Source organism: Epargyreus clarus, unplaced genomic scaffold (assembly GCF_041222505.1).
Source record: "Epargyreus clarus isolate Ecla_fem2 unplaced genomic scaffold, WU_Ecla_fem_2.2 ptg000009l, whole genome shotgun sequence".
NCBI classification, from domain to species: domain Eukaryota; kingdom Metazoa; phylum Arthropoda; class Insecta; order Lepidoptera; family Hesperiidae; genus Epargyreus; species Epargyreus clarus.
Window position 1 is genome coordinate 8,163,077 of NW_027332217.1, and position 26,064 is coordinate 8,189,140.

Here is a 26,064-nt window from a genome sequence, read left to right on the forward strand (position 1 = left end):
TTACTACGAACTATGTACGAACATAGCGCATTTAGTATTGGCAGATGATAAAAGCAAAAAATGAAATATTTTTGAGGAAATTTCCATAGGTACAACTTTCATTGAACACTGCGTGCAGTTAAGAGTTGCGTGCTGAATACACCCCTATTAACTTAAAACACCAACACTTAGCTTAAATTGGATCGTATTACTTCAAGGACTTAATCACTTAAAGTCTACATTAAATGTAATATTGACTACATTATGTGCAAAAAAACAGTAATTTCTTAAACGGTATCATGTACCATGGGACATTTAATAGCCTCTTACAATTGCTTGTTTTACCTATCATAATATTGTATAAAGAGAGAATACAGTAAATCATATTATGCATTACCTAAGTTAGTTAACATGCTAGCAGTGCAAGCACTACAGCTTATACATGACGAGGACAATTTTCATGTGTTTCAGAGCAATTGGCTGGCGACTAGGTTTGCAAGCAGTAACCGGAGTAGTCTTCGTAACGTTCATCCTTGGCACATTCTACCGTTCAGCGTCCCTTTACCATCCGCAACGACGAGCCATACTGCACCTTAAGAACCAAAACAAAATCAAACGGAAGATGAAAGACAGGAACAAGACGGACGACCGTCAGCCCTTTTTTGATTTCTCAACTCTGAAATCGAAAACTGTTCGCATTTTGCTCATGTCGACTGGGATATCAGCTTTTGGTATTAACACGCCGATATTCTACTTAGCTTATCACGCTGAAGAAGAAGGTGAGTAACAATAGTCTTAGATAAGTAAAATACATTGATAGATCACTCATAACAAGGAAGTGTAACCAGTTTTGAGAATTGAAATTGCGTAAATAAAGTTTTGCCACGTTTTCGTCCTAAAATGCCCGTAAAATATGTGAAATACTTATTTATTTAATACGTAAATTACGTAATATTATTTATTTATACGTACATTTTCTCTTACAAAGTTTGTTATTTGTCAAGGATTAAAAAAAACTGATAAATAAGCCTCTTGTGGCTTCATCCAATTTCAAGGCGGTGAAGTATCTTTCTATTGTACTTATCAATGATAATAGTAGGTACCTAGTTACTAATTAGATAAAATCATCTTTGATTTTGATCAGGAATAGGGTAATAAATGAAGGGTAATAACCTTAGTTTATATAGCTATCCTTCCTAGTTTTCCATTAAAGAATGAAATTATTAGGAATATGGGCCAACGAGTCATTTTAAACTTCTCATTTACCAAACACCGTGATTTCACCTATATGGCTGTGGGGTGCATCCGGCCTACTTCGGCTTAATGTACGGCCCGCGGGCCGTTTCCGGTTGCCTTGATGTAGGTTCCGGCCCGCGTCACGTTTTCAGGAGCGCTTATATAATAAAAAAAATATCTTCTATAATATAGAAGATTGGAAGACCTTTATGTTATAGAAGATTTAAAGACATTTTATTCGATCGAACTATTTTCTAGTCGTCAAAGTTTTAGACTGGCATGTTTCAGAGGGTACACATAGAATTCATTATTTTTTCATCAATCTACTTGCAAAGGGCAGCTCAGACCCACAGCCTGCTACTTCGTTACCATCCTTAAACTTGCCCGCAAATTTCAAAATTTTACCCATACCTATTTCAATTGCTTCATTATTCTTCTCAGACATACAGGTGCACATGGGCGCGCGTGTATGGTTGAAAGTTCATTTTAAAATCTCTTTTAAATTATGCAAACAACATACGATTTTATACTTATATAAGCGCGGAATTGAGAAATTTTAATATGTAACGAGTAGACACGGTACAAGGTATTAAATATCGGCATACTTACATATATATATACTTACATATTTATATAAATGTGACTAGAAAATGTCACACACATTTAATATTTCATTTTCCTAGGATTGGGAGACACAGCAGAGTTACTCCAGGCTTACCTAGGCCTGGCTTGGGCGGTCGGCTGTGCAGCATTCGGTCTTCTAGTCCGACAGAACTCCGCAGAGTGCCGTATCGCGCGCCAGTATCTAACCCAAGCAGCAGTGTTCGTGTGTGGATTGGCTACCATGGCTCTTACTGCTGTAGAGGGCTCTTACAGGGGATACGTTATGTTCGCGTGGGTTTACGGTAAGTTCTGAATTAAAGTTAGGTACTTATACTTAATTTAGGTCTAATCTAAGTTTTTATATTTCTTTGTGTATTAATTACCTACGTATTTCCAGCATAATAATAGATTATGTTACGTGACATTATTTAGCATATCCCTCAGGAGCTCCAAAATTAATTATCAAAAGCTAAAGTTGTTTTATGCTTATATTCACATAGGGTAGCAAATACAAAAATAAACATAGTTATCACTTTTCTTATCGTCTGTTGCATACAGATTGATATTGTTTTATTTATTAATATATTAAGTTTACATGTGTGTAAATTTGTTTATGTATATATTTAGTTATTTATATTTTAATATACATATTTATACATATTTTTCGTATATACATATATACATTTCTTTTCTTTTTTTGGATTTTTTTCTCAGTTATTTTAATGTAACACCCACCACAACATTTCTTCATCAACAAGGGTTAACTGGTGTAGAATGCCACTAGGCATTAAGTTTGTCGTCCCTGTAGTTCCGGGAGTAGAATAGGACTACGGTATCTCCTGCCTGTCGTAAGAGGCGACTAAAAGGGGGCTTCCGGGGTTGCGGGCGGCAAGAGTGGGAGCTTGAACCGCCCGGACAGCGACCCCGGGAAGGACGACGGTATGTGTGGTCGCATACCGTCGTACGTACCAGACGGTGTGGCGAGCGCCAAGCTCACCTGGGCGGAGCCCGACTGGGCAACGCGCTAAAAGGGCTCCGGTTGCGTTCCTTTGGAGATCCCGGAGCCCTCTACGCAGCGCCGATGACGGCCACCGGGGGGGTTTTAGTGCGGTAAGAATCCCACATAACCCTACGTCGCTCCCACGACACCGGGTACCTTTTGAAGGATTCCCCCTCGTAAACAAAAAAAAAGGCATTAAGTTTGTAACCACTAGGTTTACAATTAAGTTTAAATAAATAAATAAATATACCATTGTAATATGTCAGGTATATTCTGCGGCGGCTACCACTACTCGCTGAAGATGTACACGTACGAGCGGGTGCGCTCGCGCAACTTCGCGCGCACGTGGGGCTTCGTGCAGTGCTCGCAGGCGGTGCCCATCGCTATCGGAGTGCCGCTATCAGGTAAATACTGTTGTTCTTTTATTATTTTTTGTTTTTGTATATTTAACTGTGATTATTATTAAAAACATAATCAATTGTATTCACCACTTGCATCCTGTATGTCGCATAAATCGGCTTTGCGTGTAGTCATATTACATTTCAGCCAGTTAAGATAATTCCAAGGACAACAAATTCAAATAAATGAATGATACAAGTCACTTATGTGTTTGAATTCAATTCAAACCTAGACCAACGATAAGAGGAAAAGCCACTTGGCTGTGTCACAATGATCTATATTTAACAGTTGAGTATCAAAAGTTAAGTAATGGAAGAGCATATCTGAGCTGATTTAAAAGATGGTAAAATCACAATGGTTCGGCCGAGGAGGTACCTACCACCACCAAATCAAATTCTAGTGTGAAGAAATTTAGCATTTCGGTGAAAGAAAAACTAACTAATTTTACTAATTTTAGTCCTCGGTGGTGGCAACACAACTGTAATCGGCTTCAGGTAAAACCTGTTTTATGTTGAGTTTGTCACAGAGATCCATGTGCGGCCGTGACCACTTACCATTAGATGCACTCTTTGCTCATTTGCTACTTAATTGTTTTAAAAAAGCGACTCTTGGGAATTTTTTAATATATAATATAATTCCAGGGTACATTAACGTGGGGTGTGGAGGCAAGGCGGGCTACTACTTCAGCTCGACGTGTTCGCTGATCGGCTCGCTGTCGCTCTTCTGCATCGACCTGCATCGCCGGAGCGTTGCACATAAACACACCAAGTGAGATTCCAGCATGATCCAAATTATTTTTGGGGAAGCCTGCTTTATGTAGGCCTTATATCAAAATTTGTTGGGGGGTCCCCCAAAGGATATAAAGGCGGATTAAGCTCGCCGGAGGCCAGGGGTGGAAGTTGTATTGGTTCAGGCGAGCTTATTTTGTTGACATACTTATACCAATCTGTCTGTTGCTTTTTTTAGTTGATAAATACTTATTTCTGAGATTTCTTTTGCCATTGGGTGTTTTCCTGATAAATTTCCTGGGAGTTTAAATCAATAATACGGGGCCCTTTCGTTCGGGGGCCCCGTATCATTGATACGGCTAATACGGCGGTAGCTACGCCTCTGACTATACGATATAACATCTGGTCTTTAGCGTCTTAAAGGGTGGGGCGGAAGGGGCGGTCCCCCGGGCCTGCGATCCTAGGGGGCACCCAAACACAGTTGCAAAAAAAAGCTCGTCAGAACCAAACAATCTATGAAATGTGTATCAGTCAGCGAAAAAAAGGTCACCGAATCACAGACGAACTTTTTACACTGGGGGCCTCCATTCTACTTTCAGCCCCGCCTCCGACGACTTTAGTCCGCCACTATATACGAGTACCTTGTTTTCAAATCCCTTTCGCCACTTTACAGTGCAAGTGAACGTAGATTACCTATTGTGTGTGTTTGCAGAGAAAACGGCGCGGCGACGTGCGAGTCTGCGTGCGCGCCGCCGCACCGCCGCGAGCGCGAGCCGCGCACCGCCGCCGGCGCCGCCACCGCTTTAGGTTCGTATCTTAGTTACTCTACTCAGGGCCGGATTTAGAGAACTAGAGCCTTGGGGCAACAAAAGAGCGGAGGCCCCCTGGCCCCAAATAATTTTCCGAATAAAATGAACAATTTTTTCAGTTCAGTTTGTCAATAAATATTTTATTGTGAAACGCAGGTAAGACTCTTCTAGTATTCATGTTTGTACAAAGTACTGTAGATAAAGATAAAACAGCGAAAAAAATATCAAAGGAAAAGCTATTTTTTTTACTAGTGTTTACTAGTCGGAATTTAAAAAAAAATCCGACGTCTCTATTGTGGGGGCCCCTCTTTTGTGGAGGCCCCGGGGCTACCGCCCCGGTTGCCCTCCCTTAAATCCGGCCCTGACTACTCTGCTTTACAGCTTATCAGCATTTTGTGGCTATTACTCGAATTGGTATTTCTCTTCACCAGAGCAAGATCTTATTCCACCCTAAATGCAAATTGGTGGAGGGACTTCAAATCCCCAGGGCCTAAGAGAAGATTTAACGAATGCCGTACAATTCCACGGCCAAGCAAACATTTAAATTACTTTTTTATTATTGTTGAGATGTATTGTGGATTTTTTTTTTTTGTATCCACAACTTATATGAAACACTGCAATGGAGCGAAAAAATCTTAAGTTATGTCACTTTTAAGTCTAAATTTAGAAGTAGGTTTCAGTAGCCAGTTGTTTCATATTACATCATTTTTTAGCAAAATACCTCCACAGTAATAACCAACTCTACAATAAAGTTCTAGGAGCAGAATTAGTAGCACCAGGCAGAGCTGGTCGTGACCTGCTGATGGACAGCATCGGGCCCGGCAGCCTGGGCTCCCCGCCACCCAACGTACCGCCAGAGCTCACCTGCATCAGCGAGGAGGGCGGCTTGGATCTAGACCTGGACCTCGACATCCCGGAGCACCTGCTCGAAGACCTGGACTGCGGCGGTGACTGTATCACTAGTTGTAATAAGGTAAAAGAAAGTCACAGGAATTTTATATTTACTTAATCCACCTGCATCAGCGAGGAGGGCGGGTTAGACCTATACCTGGTCCTCGACATCCCGGAGCACCTGCTCGATGACCTGGACTGTGGCGGTGACTGTATCTCTACTTGTAATAAGGTAATAAAGGAAATCATAACAATTTGATATTCTCAGTCTTTTGGAGACTATTTTATAATATAGACGTAGCAGACGAACCTGCAGGCCACCTGATGGTATGGGACAGAATTAGTAGCACCAGTTAGAGCTGGTCATGACCTGCTGATTGACATCTGTTATCGACCCCAGATAGGATTGGTCGTACCTGAGGTTGGCACAGATACGCTGCTACCCCAGAGGACTAAACTGAAACGCCTCGAAAAAGTATGTCTCCCTTACCACACACTTAAAAACAGAACACAGCAGCGTTTAACACTGCTGTTATTACCTTATTAACATAATAAAAATGTTGATATAGAAATTTTGTATATTTTAGTATGAGACTTGTAATAAAGATAGATTTGCAAGGAATATTAGGATGATCGACAAGTTAACCCAACTTATTTCCTAAGCAGTTACTTTTACTTTTTGCATCTAAAAAGAGCTCGTCATAACCGTTATAAGCACTTTTGAGGCATGGCATTGCGCCAAGTTGCAGACCCCGCGCAAGCGAAGTCGAGGGGAAACTCAACTATGTAAAGTAGAAAATATTTTAAATTTACAACTGTATCTCTTAACGATGCTGTAAAGTTAATACTCAAAAGATAGAAGTTTTCACTCGAATAAATTGTAAATTATTTAGTTTGAATGTTTAATATTGTTTTGTGTTACAGGTAGAAAATTACTTAATGCTGAGTGAATATGAAAACAATTTAATAGCCGAACTACCCAACTTGAACGAGCGTCGTGGCCGTCGATGGTCCATCGTTGTGGCCAACTCGAACTCGCCACAAGCTTCGCCAGAAACCCCAAACTCTCCCGAACACCACAGGAATTCTATTAAGTGGAAGAAAAAGTGCCATAACACAAACAACAGACTGATAACAGTGATTAACGAAGCCTCGTTATAAACTTCTAGTGAAATGAAGCTCAGACAATAAATAGCAAATAAATCGATTAGTGTACCTATGACCTATTTAACCTCATAATTTATTTCATGTGTGTGTATAGTAGAGCATTTGTGTACTGTTTCAAGTTAATTTATTATTAAATTATTATATAAACTGTGTTTGGTTATATTTCCTGGAAAATGTTAATCTTAGGAGAACGCCAAAATAAAACAAAGGTTACAAGAGGGTAGTTAAATATAATATTGACATTTTAGTAATTATATTAAAACTAGCGAATACTGCACCGAAAAATACAATTGGAACACAATACTTAACAATAATGTTACTGCCGTTGTGGAATAACAATGTCCTCTAAGAACTGGGCGAAACAGCGCATCGCTTGCAGCAGGGCGGCAAGTAGTATGGAGAGAGACAAACTGACCAATTTCTGACTCTCGGATTTAACAATTTCGTTGTTCACAGGAACTAAACATTGGCTCGAATCTACACTAAGAATGCTTGAATTATCACAATCATCGTTATACACATTTGTACCAACATTACTTTTACAACTTACATTCGATTTACACACATCATTGACATTACATGCCAGGTCTATCACAATAAAGTCTGTATTAGTTAACCGATTACCGTCTAGGTCATCGCTACCCCCCAGAAGTAACATGGACTCATCGTCTTCTTCAACAATGTTATTATTAGTAAAATCGTACGAACAACTTGGAATTTCATTCCAGTACACAGCACACTGTGTTTCTTTACTTAGGCACTTATTTGTTACTTCTTGTTCGTCTCCACTGGAACTTACGTTTATAATTACATCATTATTGTTATAAGCACTTGCGCTGCATTTTAAGGACTCGTCGTTTTCACCGGACGACATACCACTATCATTGTCCACGTTAATTTCTTTATTACTTATTACTAGATTGTCATGATTAAGAGTATTATTTTGTAAATTCGTAACAGCATTTAAATTAGTCTTATCGAAGCTGCCATATTTAAAAGATCTTGAAGCTCTTTTCGTAGGTCGATCGCGTACCGTGCCCGAAGTGGGCACGGCCTCGGGTCAGGAGAACTTTGCGCAGTTCATGTTGCCCGTTATGAATATTGAATTCGAGACTAATTCTTGTGCCCCATACAGACTGTTCACATCTTCGAGTGACGCATTGTTCAAAGAACAGGCGTCATCGAGGAACGTATCTGATCGTATACCCTGAAATAATAAAACATGATTTGTGAGCATTAAATAAAATATGTACGTTTCTGTGTCATCGGAACTGCTGAAAGAGACAAATATTTTTTTTTATAATATAGAATAGGATACGAGCCTATAGTGCACCTGATGGTAAAAGGCCAATGCCAGCCATAGCCTTCTGTAATCAACCCTAAAATTAAGACAGCATTAATAACACTGATTACACTAATATACAGCTATTCACAGATGACGGACGGTCTCATAAACCATCTGATTTATTATCCTAACCGATAAGAATTTTAAAAGCTCCATTTTTTATAAATTTTCTCCAGTACCTTATAAAGCTGGTGTTTAAAAATCACGTAATTAAATTATTTATAAATGTATACCTAGATCCACGTATATATCGTTTAGTATACATGTGGTATGTTACCACCGCAAAAGGATTGGATATCGATAGTTAATGTATCTGAAACCCACGCCACACATATACCTAATGTACATGCATTCCTAAGGTAGGTTACGAATATAATATTGAATTTCTTATTGCGTAATTTGCTAATAGAGCTCATTATCATTATAGTTTTACATAGAATATACAGATTCTTTTGTATAAGTCATCGCATACCTTATACCAGTTATGTAACGTTCCTTCAATGTATCTCAAAATAACGAACATTTTGAAACTCTATGCTCATATGCACAAAATTCCGTACCACTAATTCCATAGACATAATAATTAACGTCGGAACACTTCCCAAAAACATTACTTTGATCCCGTAAATATTTGGAATAATGCCTTGATTGAAAAATCAAAAGGAATACTAAAACAGTGCCTTAATTGGCGGCACTTTGAATTAAATATAGTGACAAACCGTTATACACTTGTCTTTGAACGTAATAAGCTAGCTATTAAATGGACTAAAACTAACATGGTACGATTAGAAGGTAACGGAAGTACGGATAAAAGTGACGGATTTACCGTTAGGCTGAAAATGTTTGAGTCTAGGGCGGCAAACTTTAGGGGCGGCAATTTTTTCTTTGATGGTTTTTTTTTCGCCATATTTTATACTACACGCCCCGTGTAGGAATAATTTAGGAGCGAAAAGAATTATTAACTTAATTAAGTACATATTTTTAGGGCCCAGAATCTAGTAATCCATATTTAGTGAAATCTATGGACACGTCTAAAGGAGCTTCGAATTGTAACGATAAACTTTTGCCGACTAAAGTTTTAATAGTTTTCTAACAGCAAATGTGTAAATAGACCATGAACTTAAAAAAACCCTTACCTCAGAAAAATAGATGTAATCTTTCTCAAAGGTTAAGATAAATATGCAAAACATCGCTGCCAACGTGTAACTACATAAGGTCGTGATCACGAAACATATGTAGACTGCGCTAGAACTATCTGTAAACATTTCATTTATAATGAATTCGCACAAACAATATTCAGTAAATATATTATACTTCAAGTAACATCTGACAAAATAAACTATAGACGAAAACACAAAAACTTGAGCAAAATAAAATGTACAAAAGAAAATCTGGAAATTAAAGCAATGGTTAACAAAACTGTTTTATTGGTATTACTTTAATATTCTCCAAGTTATATTGGATCATTATGATCCTCTTGAAAGATTTTAAATCATAATTACTTTAGTTTCCAAAATCATAATACATTATAGCAAGCATAACAAAACATTAATACAGATTGTAAAAATAAATTTAGCATAAATATTTATGGGACCTTTAAATTACTTATAATTAAAAGGGGAGAAAACCATATTTACCTTCTGGCAAAAAGGACGTAACAGTTCCAAATATTGCCATTACAACTAGAACGAGGAAGCTCACATTTGCAAGACATTGTCTAAGCACTAACACATTTTTTTCATAATATAATGTAGAAATATAAGTAGAAATGATGCACTGAAACATTAGGAAAAGCACGTGGTTGGAACAAGTTTTATAAATATATAAGCAGCTAAAATTTCTAGCATTAGCCAATCACATCTTAAAAAATTGTGCCTGTATGTATATATTATTTTCAAAACGATACTTTAATATAAGCGCAAGCTTGATAACATTTATAGACACACAAAACATAAGGCGTGGTCACAAGATAGCTAAATAAAATACAAACTAATAGAAATAAACTCACCTGGACCCATAAATATAAAGTTCCAAATCCATACATGAAAATAGTTAATGCCATCAGGCAATGATCATCCACCTGTGTAAAAAAATATATATTATTAAAATGGAAGTACTAATTTTCATACGTAAACTTCTGGATCCAACTCTACAAATATAACTTAACGTAACCTACAAATGTGTTTGAATAATTTAAGGCAGAAATCACGACGGCAAAAGTGCCACTGACTTACAAATATATCTGAATATTTAAGCCAGAAATCATGACGCCAATAGTGCTACTGACCTAAATAGATATATATATATATATATATATATATACATATTTAGGACAGAAATTATTATCGCACAATGCTGCTAGAGTTAAATATGAAGATTTTTTACCACCTGTAAATAATTCATTTCATTTTCATACACACATCGCTCATCGTTTCGCAAACATACGTAATAAAAAATCGATTTGGAGCAATTATGAAACAAAAATGACCTAGATATCCAACCGTGTTTACAAAACAATAGCTTTGATCTTAAGAAGATAAATTATAATGTTAATTACATTGAACCAGTTACAAGTGTTACATCTGAATAGCACAATAAATTGGTAAAAAACTTTTTTTTTACTTCATACATTAATACCTCAAATAATAATACATCATACATTAATAGTAATACACCTTAAGGGTCTTCCAACTGCCCTACGCACTAGAACTGACTACTATCTGGTTTTAGGGGTTGGGTTGAGGTGAGCCCTATGATCAACATTGCCCTATTGGGACCAGATATAAAATTTCAACATTTACTTATTTATTGCCAACTTTTCTTACCTTGAATAAGAACAAAAGTATGTATACCAGAAAACCCAGTGACAAGAAAGATGCCGAAAAAGAAGCGATCCTGTTTGCGAAGGAAGTCACATTCGGATTTATTGTTAGTGAACTAAGCACATGAATTTGCTGGTATCGGTCATAGAGGATTTTGCCAGCTGAAAAAAAATTGTTAAACCACTCTGAACATTCCACACATGATTATAAAACACATATAAAACACAGTGACATACATTTAATCCCATTTGAAGTTATACTTCTTTTGGTGCCATTAGAAATGGTATTTTTAGTGTGAAGTGTGTATTTAACACATTATTTATTTTGTTTTTCATTTGATCAGGTAACATTGAGAATATGCATAAAAAATATTTTCTGAGTTAGAAAACATTTTAACTTCAAACTTGCATACATGAGTACACGCACACTTTTGTAATTTTACTGACACCTCTTTACATTCACTTTCATATTATAAATGACAGAGAAATACTTATAAGATGTTTCATTACCCAACTTTATACATATAATCTTAATTATTGGTAAACCACTTAACTGTGCCTTTACCAGAGTTAGTATGTAATGATCAATTAGAGTTATATGACATCACAAAACATGCAATGAATATTCTTATTAGTAAATGAAACATAAAACCAATGTCATATAGTAAAATTTAATTTTTAGATATTAGTCATTTTTTGGCAACATTCAAATACCATCTTATAATGTGTACAACACTTTCAGTTTAATTGGTAACATTATTTTTACACTCACCTAATGCAGCGCTGGCCACATACAAAAAAACAAGGCCAGTGTCCAATGAGCTAGTCTCTTTGACAATCTGGAGGCAAAGACTGAAAAACAAACAATTAAGTTTAAAATCTACAACAGAAAAAAACAACTAAGAGGCTTTGCACTGAAGTGAAAGTACGCTGTTACTATGCGGAATTTTATAATATTGGGCATTTCCAATTGTGCATGTAATTGTTACTCACAGATTTGATACTACCTCAATATTGTGTTTTCTATAACTCACGTTAAATATGTAAATTTACACTTACAATATTAGTCACTTCAAACATAACACGCACCAGCTGTTTTGGTTGCTTCCTAACTATCATAATTATGTTTATTATGAAATACTTACGACAAAATATACGTTGAGGATAACGAAATTAACGCGCACTTAAAAATCAACATATTCAGCTTTAAAGTTTATCAACTAACTAAAAATATAGTTGCAATAATTACAGAATCATGAAATACACCGTACACAGCTATACAGATAGTAAAATGTACAGCACAATGTTGTTGAATTTGACTTGACAATCGACAAGTTGTCACAGACGTCACAACCAAAAACAAACACTTAACGTCAATGCCTCATTTTCCCGTAAAAGATAAAAATACCAAGAAAAGGAACGCAATAATTGGCTACTTGACACTTTTTGGGAAACTGTTTTAATGAATTCATATACGTATTATATTATATGCCTTTCATTGATCATTTTTTCGAAAAAAGGGCTATTTATTAATAAAAAACATATTTTTATTACGGTAAACGGAACGTTACGCCAAAACAGGCGGTCAAGTGTCATTTCGTAGCGTGACGTCAACACATTGAAAATATAGAAATAAACTTCGACGCTACACATACTTCAGGGGAAATCTTGGGAATTATTTAACTTTTATTAGTACAATTGCAAGAATGTCAAATTACAAGGCGTGTTCAGTGACGATGTGTTCAAGTACGATCGCTAAATATCCTAACAAATTTGCTTATACAAGTTCCTAAACCCAAATCTCATAAACGTTAAAGAACTTGCAGATTCTTATATGTTTAAATCCTCTGTTTGCAAGCAATGACATTTTATACTATCTATGTAAGAGAAGTATTATTGAAAAAAAGGAATAAATTTAGTAACTCTCGAGTGATTCGTCAATTCCAAATCATTGGAACGGGACGTAATCAAAACAAAACAGCAAGTGGAAGTATTCATATATTTAATATATTATATAGATGTCTATGATAAGAATATAATTATAAGACGTCTATGAGAATTGGCTGCTTGACACTTTTTGGGAAAGTGTTTTAATGAATTAGTATACGTATTATATATGCCTTTTATTGATCACTTTTTCGAAAAAAGGGCTATTCATTAATAAAAATCGAACTTTCTTTACGGTGAACGGAACGTCGCGTCAAATCAGGCGGTCAAGTGTCATTTTGTGGCGGAACGTCATTACACTGTAAACAAACAACGCTTAGAAGAAAATTGAGAGTTATTTAGCTATTATAACTAAAATTTAAATAAATGACAAGTTATAAGACGTGTGCAGTGACGATGTGTACAAGTACGATCGCTAAATATCCTAACAAATTTGCTTATACAAGTTCCTAAACCCAAATCTCATAAACGTTAAAGAACTTGCAGATTCTTATATGTTTAAATCCTCTGTTTGCAAGCAATGACATTTTATACTATCTATGTAAGAGAAGTATTATTGAAAAAAAGGAATAAATTTAGTAACTCTCGAGTGATTCGTCTTGGAACGGGACGTAATCAAAACAAAACAGCAAGTGGAAGTATTCATATATTTAATATATTATATAGATGTCTATGATAAGAATAGAATTATAAGACGTCTATGAGAATTCTATTTTAAGGGCCCATTCTGTAATTAATAGGACACAATTAAAATATTTCATGACTGTGTTATTATTGATGGTGCATGTGCACTGATTAAGTTACAGGACTGTATAATTAAAAATACATGATTTGCTAATATTAGTATTTTATTAACCGTTTTCTTTGTTTATTTGGTTTATATGGTTCTATTAGTGAGTACACACAGTAGAACTTTTGTATATATTTATCATATGTTACAGTTACAATAATTACTACAGATCACCTAAGCTAAATTTTTGTGCTGCTTGCGTGTCTGCTTTTCTTCATTACTAAAATTATTTTCCGTAACAAATGGATATATATTTTTATCACTGTCATTTTCAGAATTAAATTGCAATGCAATAATAGGAACTGTATGGTCACTTTTCTTCCTTCATCTTGTTGGGTAGGTTACGCAAGTAAAGGAGTACTATTTCCCGTGTACTTTACGTTATGTATTTCAGACTGGTGCCCACTTTCGAAACTTTTGGCTCCTCACTTCTTCTAGGCAGGACAGTCATCACATTTTCATTTTCATTGATGTACCTTGTGTTCAGGACAACTTTTACTTTTCATGAAACACAAACTTGCCTTCCTCTTAAACTGCACATACTCTATAACGTCGTCACTATATGATTGTCGGGAAGATCTGTAAATATAAATATAACCAATTAATAACCTTAAAAAAACAGTTCACATAAGAATATAGGTATATTTAAAAAAATCTTAATAATCACTTGAAGACAACCTTTCTTCTGTCTGAAGTCAGTTAAGAAATGTTTTAATTGTCCGATATGATTAAATGTAAATATAAAGAATGTTTTACTTACGTTGTTTATTTGATATTTCCATAGGTTATCTCACGGAAGTTTTTGTATCCATTTTGATTTATTGCACTGCATATATGGATCTTCTTTAAGCAGGTTCACGCTATCAGCTTTAATATAGTATGGCTTCATTTCGGTTCACAGCATAAATTCAACCAACTCTAACAGCACGACAGCAGTAACGATTTAATTATTATTTGTCTTGTTTGGTTTCGATGTAGTGACGTCACATGACATTTGAGGCAGCACTGTCGCCGTTTTGGGATTTAAAATCCACAGATAAAAAATCGAAAATTTCTTTTGAAAAATTAAAATACTTAGAACGTATTAAAAAATAAACGAAATACTGCATAATTTATGTTTACTTATAAGCTATCATATCCAACATATTTCATATTTTATTGTTATAACTGTTAAGTACCCAATTCTATTTTAAGGGCCCATTCTGTAATTAATAGGACACAATTAAAATATTTCATGACTGAGTTATTATTGATGGTGCATGTGCACTGATTAAGTTACAGGACTGTATAATTAAAAATACATGATTTGCTAATATTAGTATTTTATTAACCAATTTCTTTGTTTATTTGGTTTATATGGTTCTATTAGTGAGTACACACAGTAGAACTTTTGTATATATTTATCATATGTTACACTTACAATAATTACTACAGATCACCTAAGCTAAATTTTTGTGCTGCTTGCGTGTCTGCTTTTCTTCATTACTAAAATTATTTTCCGTAACAAATGGATATATATTTTTATCACTGTCATTCTCAGAATTAAATTGCAATGCAATAATAAGAACTGTATGGTCACTTTTCTTCCTTCATCTTGTTGGGTAGGTTACGCAAGTAAAGAAGTACTATTTCCCGTGTACTTTACTTTATATATTTCAGACTGGTGCCCACTTTCGAAACTTTTGGCTCCTCACTTCTTCTAGGCAGGACAGTCATCACATTTTCATTTTCATTGATGTACCTTGTGTTCAGGACAACTTTTACTTTTCATGAAATACAAACTTGCCTTCCTCTTAAACTGCACATACTCTATAACGTCGTCACTATACGATTGTCGGGAAGATCTGTAAATATAAATATAACCAATTAATAACCTTAAAACAGTTCACATAAGAATAAAAGTACCTATATTTAAAAAAATCTTAATAATCACTTGAAGGCAACCTTTCTTCTGTCTGAAGTCAGTTAAGAAATGTTTTAATTGTCCGATATGATTAAATGTAAATATAAAGAATGTTTTACTTACGTTGTTTATTTGATATTTCCATAGGTTATCTCACGGAAGTTTTTGTATCCATTTTGATTTATTGCACTGCATATATGGAGATTCTTTAAGCAGGTTCACGCTATCAGCTTTAATATAGTATGGCTTCATTTCGGTTCACAACATATTATAAATTCAACCAACTCTAACAGCAAACGATTTAATTATTATTTGTCTTGTTTGGTTTCGATGTAGTGACGTCACATGACATTTGAGGCAGCACTGTCGCCGTTTTGGGATTTAAAATCCACAGATAAAAAATCGAAAATTTCTTTTTAAAGATTAAAATACTTAGAACGTATTAAAAATAAACGAAATACTGCATAATTTATGTTTACTTATAAGCTATCATATCCAACATATTTCATATTTTATTGTTATAACTGTCAAGTACCCAATTTTTATTCATTTCTTTATTTATATTATTTATTTGTTTGTTTATAATACAGACGTGATAGCATTCGATTAATTGTAATATGAGTGTGTAATAATCATGAAACAGAAAAAACTTGCTTTTCTTTTCTATGGTAATAATAATACGGTATAGTCCGCGCAAAATTAATAAATATTCAAGACTAGAATTAATGAATCGCGTCACCATAACAAATTGTATGTTAATAGGTCTGTGATTGTATGACTACACTTGCTCGCAACAACTTCAGAGCGAACTAGCAGTTTGGCGCGGACACAGACCTATATCTGGCGCGGACTATAACTAGTAAATGGAAAGCATTGCGTTTATTAACAGCTATCAGCTTTTTAAATCTCTCTCGGTTCTTTTGAGACGAAACCAAAGAGTGTAGCAACCTAGGAACAGTTCAGCTTTTACTCCGTCTTTTCCCGAATGTTTTGCAGCCATAGTATCCTTAAGTATATTTAATCTGTATTATGGATTGGGAACTCGGATCAAAGAGATTGGGAATGTGAAAAAAAAAACATAGAATATAAATTATGATGATTCTTTACGAAAAAGATCGATTCTTTAATCGATACTTTAATCGAATCGAAGTGTGATAAATCGATTCACATAAAAATCAAGCCCTAATTAATCAATACTCCAAAAATCAATCATTGATCTATTTAGGAGTGAAGCTAGCTAATAAAAAAGGTCGTAATACCAAAGAATCACTGTTTTTTTTTCTAGGATGAAATATAGATTCACTGAAACGATCACCATTACTGGTGATCTGGTGATTAAAATAATTTTAGTCAAGAAATCGATTCTTCAATGAATCGTTCTCAAAATGCCATCCCTATGTCAAATGTCATAAATGTTTACGCGCCATTTTTAACCTTTGTTCATGTTGTAATGTTTTTGTTTATTTGTAATCCATAGTTATACTTGATTATTAATTACTAATTGTCAGTTACGTTAATACGTTTACAGTTTTTATTATAACTGTGTAATACAACCGTATTAAATGGATTTTAACTAAATTACATATCAAACGGGAAATATTCTTTCAATACATACAACTCTCTAGTCTCTGTGTCAAGTTACATTACGAATTTGTAATTACAGAATGTCCTCGTTGCAGCCTATTCATGCTTTAAATTTAGGTAAGATGAATTTACGTCCAATTTAAATATCTATATCTGACATTTCTGAAATCGAAATTTTCAGCACATGAAATTTTAAGTAGCTTCACAGCTGCTGTCTAACACAAAGTAAGCTAATTTTTCCGTTAATATTATTTGCTGCTTTTCCTAGAGTACTTACTCTTAACATTCTGGTAGCTACTGGTACTACTGGTACTTCCAAGATATCAGAAAAAAAGTCGGCGATTACTGAAGATGTTTTAATCATGAGTTTAGTTGTAATAAGTTAGTGTACTATATGTTTCAATCCCAATGATTTACCTACTTGATGTTCCATATGTTGAACTACATTTTAAGTCATTTTTGGATTTTATTTTGTAGTTGTTCAGTAATATAGAAACAACATTTAATATTAACATGAACACAGTTACATATGCACACACTAGTATTCAGATTTAAGAGGTGAAACTAATGTATATGTTTGTATTGTTTGGATAGAGTATTTGTTTTGCATGTGATTTAAAATATAGGTATAGTCTGCGCCAAACTGCTAGTCCGCTCTGAAGTTGTTGCGAGCGGGTGTAGTCAAACAATTTGCTATGGTGACACAATCATTTCTATTCTATGCAGAAGGGAGTAGCAGTGTTACGCGGACTATACTCTAATTCTGAGACCAAAACACATTAGTCACTAAACTCTTTTTGTTTATAATTCAGAAGTAACAAAAGATAAAGCAGTCCTGTCTAGTCACTATAAGGTTATAGTAAGTAGCCACTGCTGCCTATGGACAACTGTAATCTACCTAAAATTATATACATGTTATCTAAAGTTGGTCACGAATGCTTTGAAGACTAATTTGGAATGCCTTGGATACCACTGACCACACCTTTGATATCCGACCACAGCAGCTCTTAACCCTTCTTATTGGGTATAAATACTGAGACTTGCAGAGTAAATCCTAAAACTGTTATTTGCGCCCTACCAATTTCCCTTTCTCTTGGCACTTTCATTCCCCATTGTAATATTGCCTAGAGGAACTAGCTGTTAACAAATAAGATATTTTTTTATTAAATTGTATTTGCCTCCTGTATTAAATTATGTTGTTTCTTTTCATTTGGGTCCAATAAGATGAAACAACAACAAATATTATAATATTTATAATATATTAGACAATATAATATATTAGATATGTATAATATATTAGATTGGAAGATATTATATTATTTTTAACCGAGATTAACCTGATTTGTGTTCCAAGTGGAAAATTTGTAAGTTGTAAATTCATATTAGCACTTCATGAAATTGTTAAGTACATTCATTATTTGTTATATTTTTCCATTTTATCTTTCAGATTCTGTCCAGCAGCAGGCGTTCATAAAATATTACAATTCTCTACCTGAGGTAAGTTGTGTAAAAATGAAAGTAACCAGACACAATTATTATATACAATATTTAATTAAAACATATTTATAAGATATCACAAGTATAAATTAACTATATATTAATGTATCTTACTACTTAATACTATTTACAGTGTAGTTAACTCCTTTTAAACCAAGAATATACTTTATTTTTAGCATTTGAAAATTTGCTTCCTACTGATTTCCAAAATCCAGGGCTTGTTTCTGCAGGTTCTGGTATTTTCTCAGGAGAGGACTTGGCATCATCTGTCTTTTGATTATCTTGTGAGCTTTTATCATTTGGATTGCTCTGTCCACTTGTATAAGTAGGATTTTTAGGTTCCATATCTACATCTCTGGAGTTCACTGGAGGTGGATATTTTTGTTCATAATTACTTAGGAAACTCTGGGTATCTGTGTTCTCCATTTGTTGGATATCATCAAATGTTTGCAAAGAACTTTGTGGTTGTTGGCCAAAAGCGTCTGGAGAGGTTTGAAGTCCATGCATATTTTCATGTTGTTGGAAGAGTTCAAACTGTTGTTCAAGATTGTGCTGATCATATCCCTGATGCAAATTATCACCACCCCATGGGCCTTGTACTTGTTGATCCCAATTTTCAACAAACTGTTGTTCTAAATTTTGTTGTTGTGTATCTTCTGGTGTATCTTCACATTCGTCTGATTGTTCATGCGGTGTTTCATATGGTTTTTGGTCAACATTGTTTTTTATTGTAGTACTTTGTGTAGGAATATTAGCAGGCTGAAAGTTAGAAAATAATGTGTGTTGTTCATTGGTGTTTGTATTTTCTTGAACATTTTGTTTCCTAATAGTGTCTTCCTGAATATTTGGCTTTGGTTTTTCATTTGTAAGGCTTAAATGTTCAATTTCTTGTGGATTTTTGTATGGTTTATCACTTTCAGGTTGATGAAAAACTTCGATTTGGGGCTCCACATTTTGTTGATCAAATCCCTGTTGCAAATTATCACCACCCCATGGGCCTTGTACTTGTTGATCCCAATTTTCAACAAACTGTTGTTCTAAATTTTGTTGTTGTATATCTTCTGGTGTATCTTCACATTCGTCTGATTGTTCATGCGGTTTTTCATATGGTTTTTGGTCAACATTGTATTTTATTGTAGTACTTTGTATAGGAATATTAGCAGGCTGGAAGCTAGAAAATAATGTGTGTTGTTCATTGGTGTTTGTATTTTCTTGAACATTTTGTTTCCTAATAGTGTCTTCCTGAATATTTGGCTTTGGTTTTTCATTTGTAAGGCTTAAATGTTCAATTTCTTGTGGATTTTTGTATGGTTTATCAATTTCAGGTTGATGAAAAACTTCGAATTGGGGCTCCACATTTTGTTGATCAAATCCCTGTTGGAAATTATCACCACCCCATGGGCCTTGTAGTTGTTGATCCCAATTATCAACAAACTGGTGTTCTACATTTTGTGGTTGTTGTTCTACTTCTTCTGATATTTCGACACATTCTGTTGTTTGTTCTTGTGGTATATTATTAGGTTTCTCATGTATATAAGGAAGGTCATAATATGGTTTTGGGTTGATATTGTAAACATTATTATTTTTTATTGTGGTACTAATTTGCGTAGAAGGAGTACTAGATTGTAGATGTGATTGAAATGTAGATAATAATGTTTGTTGTTCATTGATATTTGTATTTTTTTGGACATTGTGATGTGTGTGATCAGTAATAGTATCTTCCTGTATATTTGACTGTGGCTTTTGATGTGTGTGGCTTAAAGTTTCAATTTTTGGTGGGCTTTGGTATGGTTTACTAATTTCAGGTTGATGGGAATCTTCAAACTGTTGCTCTACACTCTGTTGATCAAATCCCTGTTGCAATTGTTGTTCCAAATTAAATTGTGGTATATTTTGTGGTACATCGTCATTTTCAACTGTATGGGTTGATGGCTTGTGATTAGGTACATTGGGTAAAGATTCCACTGTAGTAGGTTTCGGGTAAATACTATGGAAATCGTCTGGTTTTTGTGCAGTACTAATTGGTGTGTTTGATGACGCGAGGGGTGTTAACGGATGAAGTGCACTGTCCTCCTTTGGATTTGGCTGAATACGGGTACCATCTGGCTTTATTGGATTTGTTTCTTTTGTTATGCTTAAAGATTCAATTTCTTCTGGCGTTTTCTCTGGTTTATTAACAGTAAATTCGTAAGGTCCGTCTTCAGGTCCAATGTCACCACGGCCTACATCCTGTGAGTGAACGTTTTGGTCACGGTCAAGAGGTCTCTTGTCTTCAGTGTTAAAAAGTGTATTGACATTTTCCACAGGCTTTGGATTAGATGTCTCTACTTTATTTGGCTTCATAGTAGTACTCGTACCTTGTGATTCTTCTTCAAATAATAGATGCTTTTCTACATCTTTATCTTCTTTCACTTTATCTGTATTAATTTGAGGTATAAGGAAGTGTGGATACGTAGGTCCAGGTATGTAGCCCTCATGAAAGCCATGTTGCATGTGATTACCGTATTGGTTATACATATTATGGAAACTAGAATAGTCATGGGATAATTTATCATCTGGTTTGCCATTTGTTTCCGAGAACTCTTTTGCTATATTATCTACGCTATCCCATAAACCCTGTATAGATGTATCGGTGTTGCTCGTCGAGAAAGAATTCGAATGAAAGTTATGTTCAAACTGATGATTATGGTATTCATTTGTGTGATGATCATGCCAATAATGATGTCCATGATTGTAATTATTATGGTCGTGGTTTTGATTCCAAAAATTTGTTTGGTCATTATTTTGAGTCCAACTGTTGAATTCGGTGTTACCTAAAGGTGCGGGAAATAGATTTGGTTTTGCATTGAAACCAAAGTTATCATTTAGTCCGGGAATTGGTTTCATGAAACTATTCAAATTAGTATTTTTGTCCGGTATTTGAAACCAGGGATTTTGCTGGTGTTGATCAAATCCTTCCATGTGATGCTTATCAAGATTATCTGTATTTTCTTTATTAGTCGGAATTTCAAAGTTTGGTATTTGATCCCAGTTGGCAGAAGTAGGGTGGTTCTCTTGACTCTTCTGACCTAAAGTATCTTCACCATTCGCTTGTTGTTCAAAATTTGTTAATACATCTTCCTTTTGATTGTGTTGACTAAAATCCAAGTTTTCATTCTGAGTTTGGTCCAGGTCCCCTGATGTGACAATATTGAAAATAAGAAAATTAAGAAACTTAAAAATATTTTATGCTACAGTGTATGTCACATTTTGATATGTATATGATTTCTAGATTTGAGAAATCTTGAAATATATATTATTAAATTAAATCCACTGATTTTTGTTGATTCTAAAAATATTATCTTACATTTTTATACACATTTCTCATATGAGGTATATATTTATATATAAATTCATGAAATATCATACGTATATAGCTAATGTCCTGAGCAAACATAAAATAACAAATGTTAGCTTCCATGATTTTCTTTATTTTTTATGTTACCGGTAGTGACCCAATTACTCAATGAAAAAAAATTGTTAATGTGTAAGTGTTATACTAAAACCAAAGTTATTAAAATGTCTAGTCTACACCAAGACCGAGTGTTACCATAAACAAAAGGATTTTGGTCACAATCTGGCTATTTCCTTTGATTAAATGTTAAATCGTGGTGTACATTTATGCTATTTAAGATATTTACTGCAATTTGCCACACCTACCTGTTAACAAAGTTAATCACATCACATTGACCCAGCAGTTATAAATGTCAGAAATAGTTAAAATGTGAGAAAAACATCTAAGTCTATATACAAAATATATTAATCCACAACATGATCTTCAATAACATCGTATTAAAGAAAATATCTATTATTTTGAAAAAAAAATAACATTATTTCTAGTAATTAATTATTAATTATGATAGAATTAGGTGTTAATGTATTCAATATTGTTGATGGAACTTTCATTAATGAAAAGTATTCTTAAGAAATTATAATATTACAGTAGTTATTTTATTTTTAATAAAAATCAATGTGACTGTAAACCACTATATCAAACAAAATGAAATCAAATAAAAAATCGTATAAGACATCGAATAATGAAGGGGTTTATAGTGACAAAAATATTATGTATTTATACTAAAAGTCCAAAATATACTGTAATCTTTTTATCTAGCTCCTAGGAAAGGTTCTGATACTTTTGGATTAACTGTCCACTTTTAGGAGCCAATTATTTTCTAGCGCCCCAAAATTTTCAAACAATGTCATTATAAATAAATCAAAAGAACAGAAATAAGAACAAAATAAAATCAATGCAGAATAGTAGGTAGGTTTCAATTTTAAGTTGAAAGATTAAGATTTGAAAACAATTAGCCAAATCGCCTAATAAACTGTTTCAATACCCTCAGAGCTTCTGTAGGCCTCCAGTAGTCATAATGTGGCTTTATCGTCATATTGAGAGATAAAAAAATAAATGTAAAAATGTATTATATTAATTGTACTTGATTATATTTTTAGTAAGCATCTAAATAAAGCCGTCAAATTAGATTAGAATTTTTAATTATATAGACAAAGGTTAAGAGATAGGAGTTAATAAAGTATGTTGTGAAATGAAATGATGCAATTGTTATTCATATTAGCTTCGCATTTATTTCGATAAACTTAAGCTTTTATTTTCACAGATTAATAATTTAGACAGTGTTAAAGACACGTAAGTTATGGTTGCTAATGCCACTTACTTTGCGTATGTTGACCAAGGTCTTCCAATTTGTCCCATTTATCTTGCGTTTGTTGTCCTAATTGTTGTAAATTGTCCCACTTATCTTGCGTCTGTTGTCCTAACTGTTGTAAATTGTCCCACTTGTCTTGCGTTTGTTGTCCTAACTGTTGTAGGTTGTCCCATTGGTTCTGGGTTTGTTGCCCCAAGTCTTGGAGATTGTCCCATTTGGATTGTGTTTGTTGTCCTAAATCTTCCATGTTTTCCCACTTGGATTGAGTTTGTTGCCCTAAGTCTTCCAGGTTTTCCAATTTAGATTGAGTTTGTTGTCCTAGGTCTTCTAGATTTTCGTGGTCGCTTTGTTGCTGTTGCCACTGACTTAAAAGTTGTTGTTCTTGTTCAGGAGTATAAGATCTAGCTACACGTACATGCCCTTCTTCGTCACAATCAGTATCGGCTAAATAAGTTTGATGCGCTTGTCTTGAATGTGCACCGTACTGATGAGATGAGTACGCTGTGTTAGATGATCCTGCCGTCAATCTTTGCGAAGCTTGTCCATTAGACACAACCCCCATTGGTTTGATGACATATGGATCTCCTTGTTTCTCCCAGGATTTATGGTAAGAGTATGATGATTGATAACTTTTGGGTTTTAAATCTAAATTTTCAGCAGCGTTTACTAAATCAGCTGCCATTCCTGAATGTTGTGCACCATGCCCGTATGTATTTGCATACATGTCAGAAGCTGCACTGCCTTGTTGCGCATTATATCCTAATTGTCTGTGTTGTGAGCTAAAACCCGAATGGGCCTGTTGTGCGTTAAAACCTGATTGCATCCCGGATTGAATTGTGGCAGCTGATGATGAGTGAGCTCTGTGAGCGCTATTCACGTTGTTAACATGGGCCGTTTGCAAGTGAGCATTCGCGAATTGGCCCTTTGCAGATTGCAATAGTTGCGCATCCTCGTATAACTCGCTATTTTTTGGGAAAGGATTTTCAGTGGGCACAACAACGGCTACTTCTGCAGGTTGCGTATTATGTTTTTCCCATTCCTTTTTATAACTGTACGATGATTCGTAGTGTTTGACTTTGTTTGTTGGTTTGAAATTAGTATGTTGATTTAGAACTTCAGCATCATCGACATTGACAATATTCTTATTATCTGATAGACTACTTTGTGATAGGCCGTAAGTCGGGGCTGCTATAGGAATAGCAACTCTACCACCTGGCCTTACCACAACTCTTACAGGTGTTGTGATGAAGCGGCTTTGTGAATTTCCATCGAAGCCACTAGAACCACCATACATGTTTGAACTGCTTTGTTCAAATTCATTTTGACCATGGGATCCGTATTGTGTATGTTGGTGCATATTATATCCAGCTTGATTATCATTTACGTATCTACTATGGCCTTGCGACATATCGGTAGCCTGGAGGTTATCAATTTGGCTTTGATCTGCGTGGCCTGAAGATTGATATCCACTGTACCTGGAGTTTTGTGCATGACTACTGCTACTAAATCCAGCGCTGTTCGTTGCACCATATGCATAGCCTCTGTATCCAGAGTTTTGCGATGTTAGAGACGAATGCGACTGTAAACCGCCAACGGATTCTCCTTCTGCAAAGTTGCGACCTTTTAGATTACTGAGGTCGTAGTTACCAGACCCATATATTCCTCTGGAGTTTGCTGCAGTATATACACTGCCAGTTCTTGTTTTAGCACCTTCTCCTAATTCGCCATCAACCTGTCTTACCAGGCCGCTCATTTGATGTTGTGCAAGATTATCCATGTTATGGGCGCGTTCATAATTGCCTCCCATATTGCCTCTTTGAGCACCATAATATCCAGATTTGGATCCATCGTCTGAAGAGCTTCTAGAGTATTGAAAATCTTCTGTTTCTCTGTACGTTTCTGGCTTCGGCTTTGCCAGAACCATAGCCGACATGGCGGCTATAAAGATAAGGCGCCTCATTTTGAAAGTCTTGTGAATAATCTGTAAGTTAAAATAAATAGTATTTAAAATAAATATTTAACGCTCATCTAATAATTTATCGAAATGATGAAGATTAATAAAACCATCAATAATAAGAAGATTAATTATCCGTAATTTAATCAAAATAATTACTCGGTATAAACTGATAACTAACTATTATTAACCTAAGTTCAATTATTAAAGAATTAACACTACCAACACTATCGACAAAATCATAAACGAAATTATAATTATAAAAACGTAGCGACACATCCTAACTTGAAATATTTTTTATTTAATTATTTATTAATTTAATACTCACAATAATATAATTATTCAACACAGTTCAATTAATTAACAAACACACTACACTAGTTGCGCGTACGCACTGACTTTGCACGGTCGAGAGACGCCAATTTATTGTGTTTTAAAATAATATCACTTCAGAGATAACCCTCTGGCGGGTCATGAGTGATCTTTTATTCTCAGAAGCACAAACATGCGAAATACAATAACTCAAATGTAACACTGACTGTGTGACCGCTTGTATGTGTTTAATATGATCGAAAACTATTTGAGTTGCTGATTGATACCTGAATCACTGTGGTTGTCTTAGCAATAATGTTTGTCCTCTCCATGAATCAGAATATGACTTCATTTTTGGGGTTCCGTACTCAAGGGGTAAACACGAAACCTTGT

At 34.7% G+C, this 26,064-nt stretch overlaps 5 protein-coding genes and 2 long non-coding RNA genes across 18 annotated transcripts in view; 2 read left to right on the forward strand and 5 right to left on the reverse strand.

Annotated features, from left to right (window-relative positions):
* Positions 1-6,964, forward strand: part of LOC140744916 (monocarboxylate transporter 10) — a 149,235-nt gene extending 142,271 nt beyond the window's left edge. For all 12 annotated transcript variants that reach the window (XM_073076622.1, XM_073076631.1, XM_073076624.1 and 9 more), the window contains 7 exons: positions 451-758; positions 1,899-2,120; positions 3,085-3,222; positions 3,859-3,985; positions 4,658-4,752; positions 5,507-5,727; positions 6,570-6,964. In XM_073076622.1, coding sequence (XP_072932723.1) covers positions 451-758; positions 1,899-2,120; positions 3,085-3,222; positions 3,859-3,985; positions 4,658-4,752; positions 5,507-5,727; positions 6,570-6,806 — 1,348 coding nt within the window. In that variant the 3' untranslated portion in view covers positions 6,807-6,964. The remainder of the gene's footprint in view (positions 1-450; positions 759-1,898; positions 2,121-3,084; positions 3,223-3,858; positions 3,986-4,657; positions 4,753-5,506; positions 5,728-6,569) is intronic.
* A 58-nt stretch (positions 6,965-7,022) lies between these two features.
* LOC140744907 (uncharacterized) lies at positions 7,023-7,686 on the reverse strand. The gene has a single exon (XM_073076614.1). It carries the CDS (start codon positions 7,684-7,686, stop codon positions 7,129-7,131), a length of 558 nt encoding a protein of 185 aa, XP_072932715.1. The 3' UTR covers positions 7,023-7,128.
* LOC140744906 (uncharacterized) lies at positions 7,624-12,302 on the reverse strand. The gene is made up of 7 exons (XM_073076613.1): positions 12,124-12,302; positions 11,751-11,830; positions 10,983-11,140; positions 10,166-10,237; positions 9,795-9,933; positions 9,294-9,412; positions 7,624-8,019 (listed from the first exon to the last, which is right to left on the reverse strand). The coding sequence occupies exons 1-7, from the start codon at positions 12,174-12,176 to the stop codon at positions 7,873-7,875; spliced, it is 768 nt and encodes a 255-aa protein (XP_072932714.1). The 5' UTR covers positions 12,177-12,302; the 3' UTR covers positions 7,624-7,872.
* Positions 12,303-13,555: 1,253 nt separating this feature from the next.
* LOC140744908 (uncharacterized) lies at positions 13,556-14,632 on the reverse strand. The gene is made up of 2 exons (XR_012102601.1): positions 14,476-14,632; positions 13,556-14,294 (listed from the first exon to the last, which is right to left on the reverse strand). It is a non-coding gene; the product is annotated as an uncharacterized LOC140744908 (long non-coding RNA).
* A 388-nt stretch (positions 14,633-15,020) lies between these two features.
* On the reverse strand, positions 15,021-16,033 carry LOC140744649 (uncharacterized). Its single transcript, XR_012102568.1, has 2 exons — positions 15,742-16,033; positions 15,021-15,559 (listed from the first exon to the last, which is right to left on the reverse strand). It is a non-coding gene; the product is annotated as an uncharacterized LOC140744649 (long non-coding RNA).
* A 1,005-nt stretch (positions 16,034-17,038) lies between these two features.
* spel1 (DNA mismatch repair protein spel1) overlaps positions 17,039-26,064 on the forward strand; it is a 29,373-nt gene continuing 20,347 nt past the window's right edge. The window contains exons 1-2 of the mRNA XM_073076616.1: positions 17,039-17,319; positions 18,650-18,699. Of these exons, the coding sequence (XP_072932717.1) occupies positions 17,283-17,319; positions 18,650-18,699 (87 nt within the window). The 5' untranslated portion in view covers positions 17,039-17,282. The remainder of the gene's footprint in view (positions 17,320-18,649; positions 18,700-26,064) is intronic.
* LOC140744910 (uncharacterized) lies at positions 18,730-25,839 on the reverse strand. The gene is made up of 3 exons (XM_073076617.1): positions 25,688-25,839; positions 23,415-25,386; positions 18,730-21,875 (listed from the first exon to the last, which is right to left on the reverse strand). Exons 2-3 carry the CDS (start codon positions 25,363-25,365, stop codon positions 18,838-18,840), a joined length of 4,989 nt encoding a protein of 1,662 aa, XP_072932718.1. The 5' UTR covers positions 25,366-25,386; positions 25,688-25,839; the 3' UTR covers positions 18,730-18,837.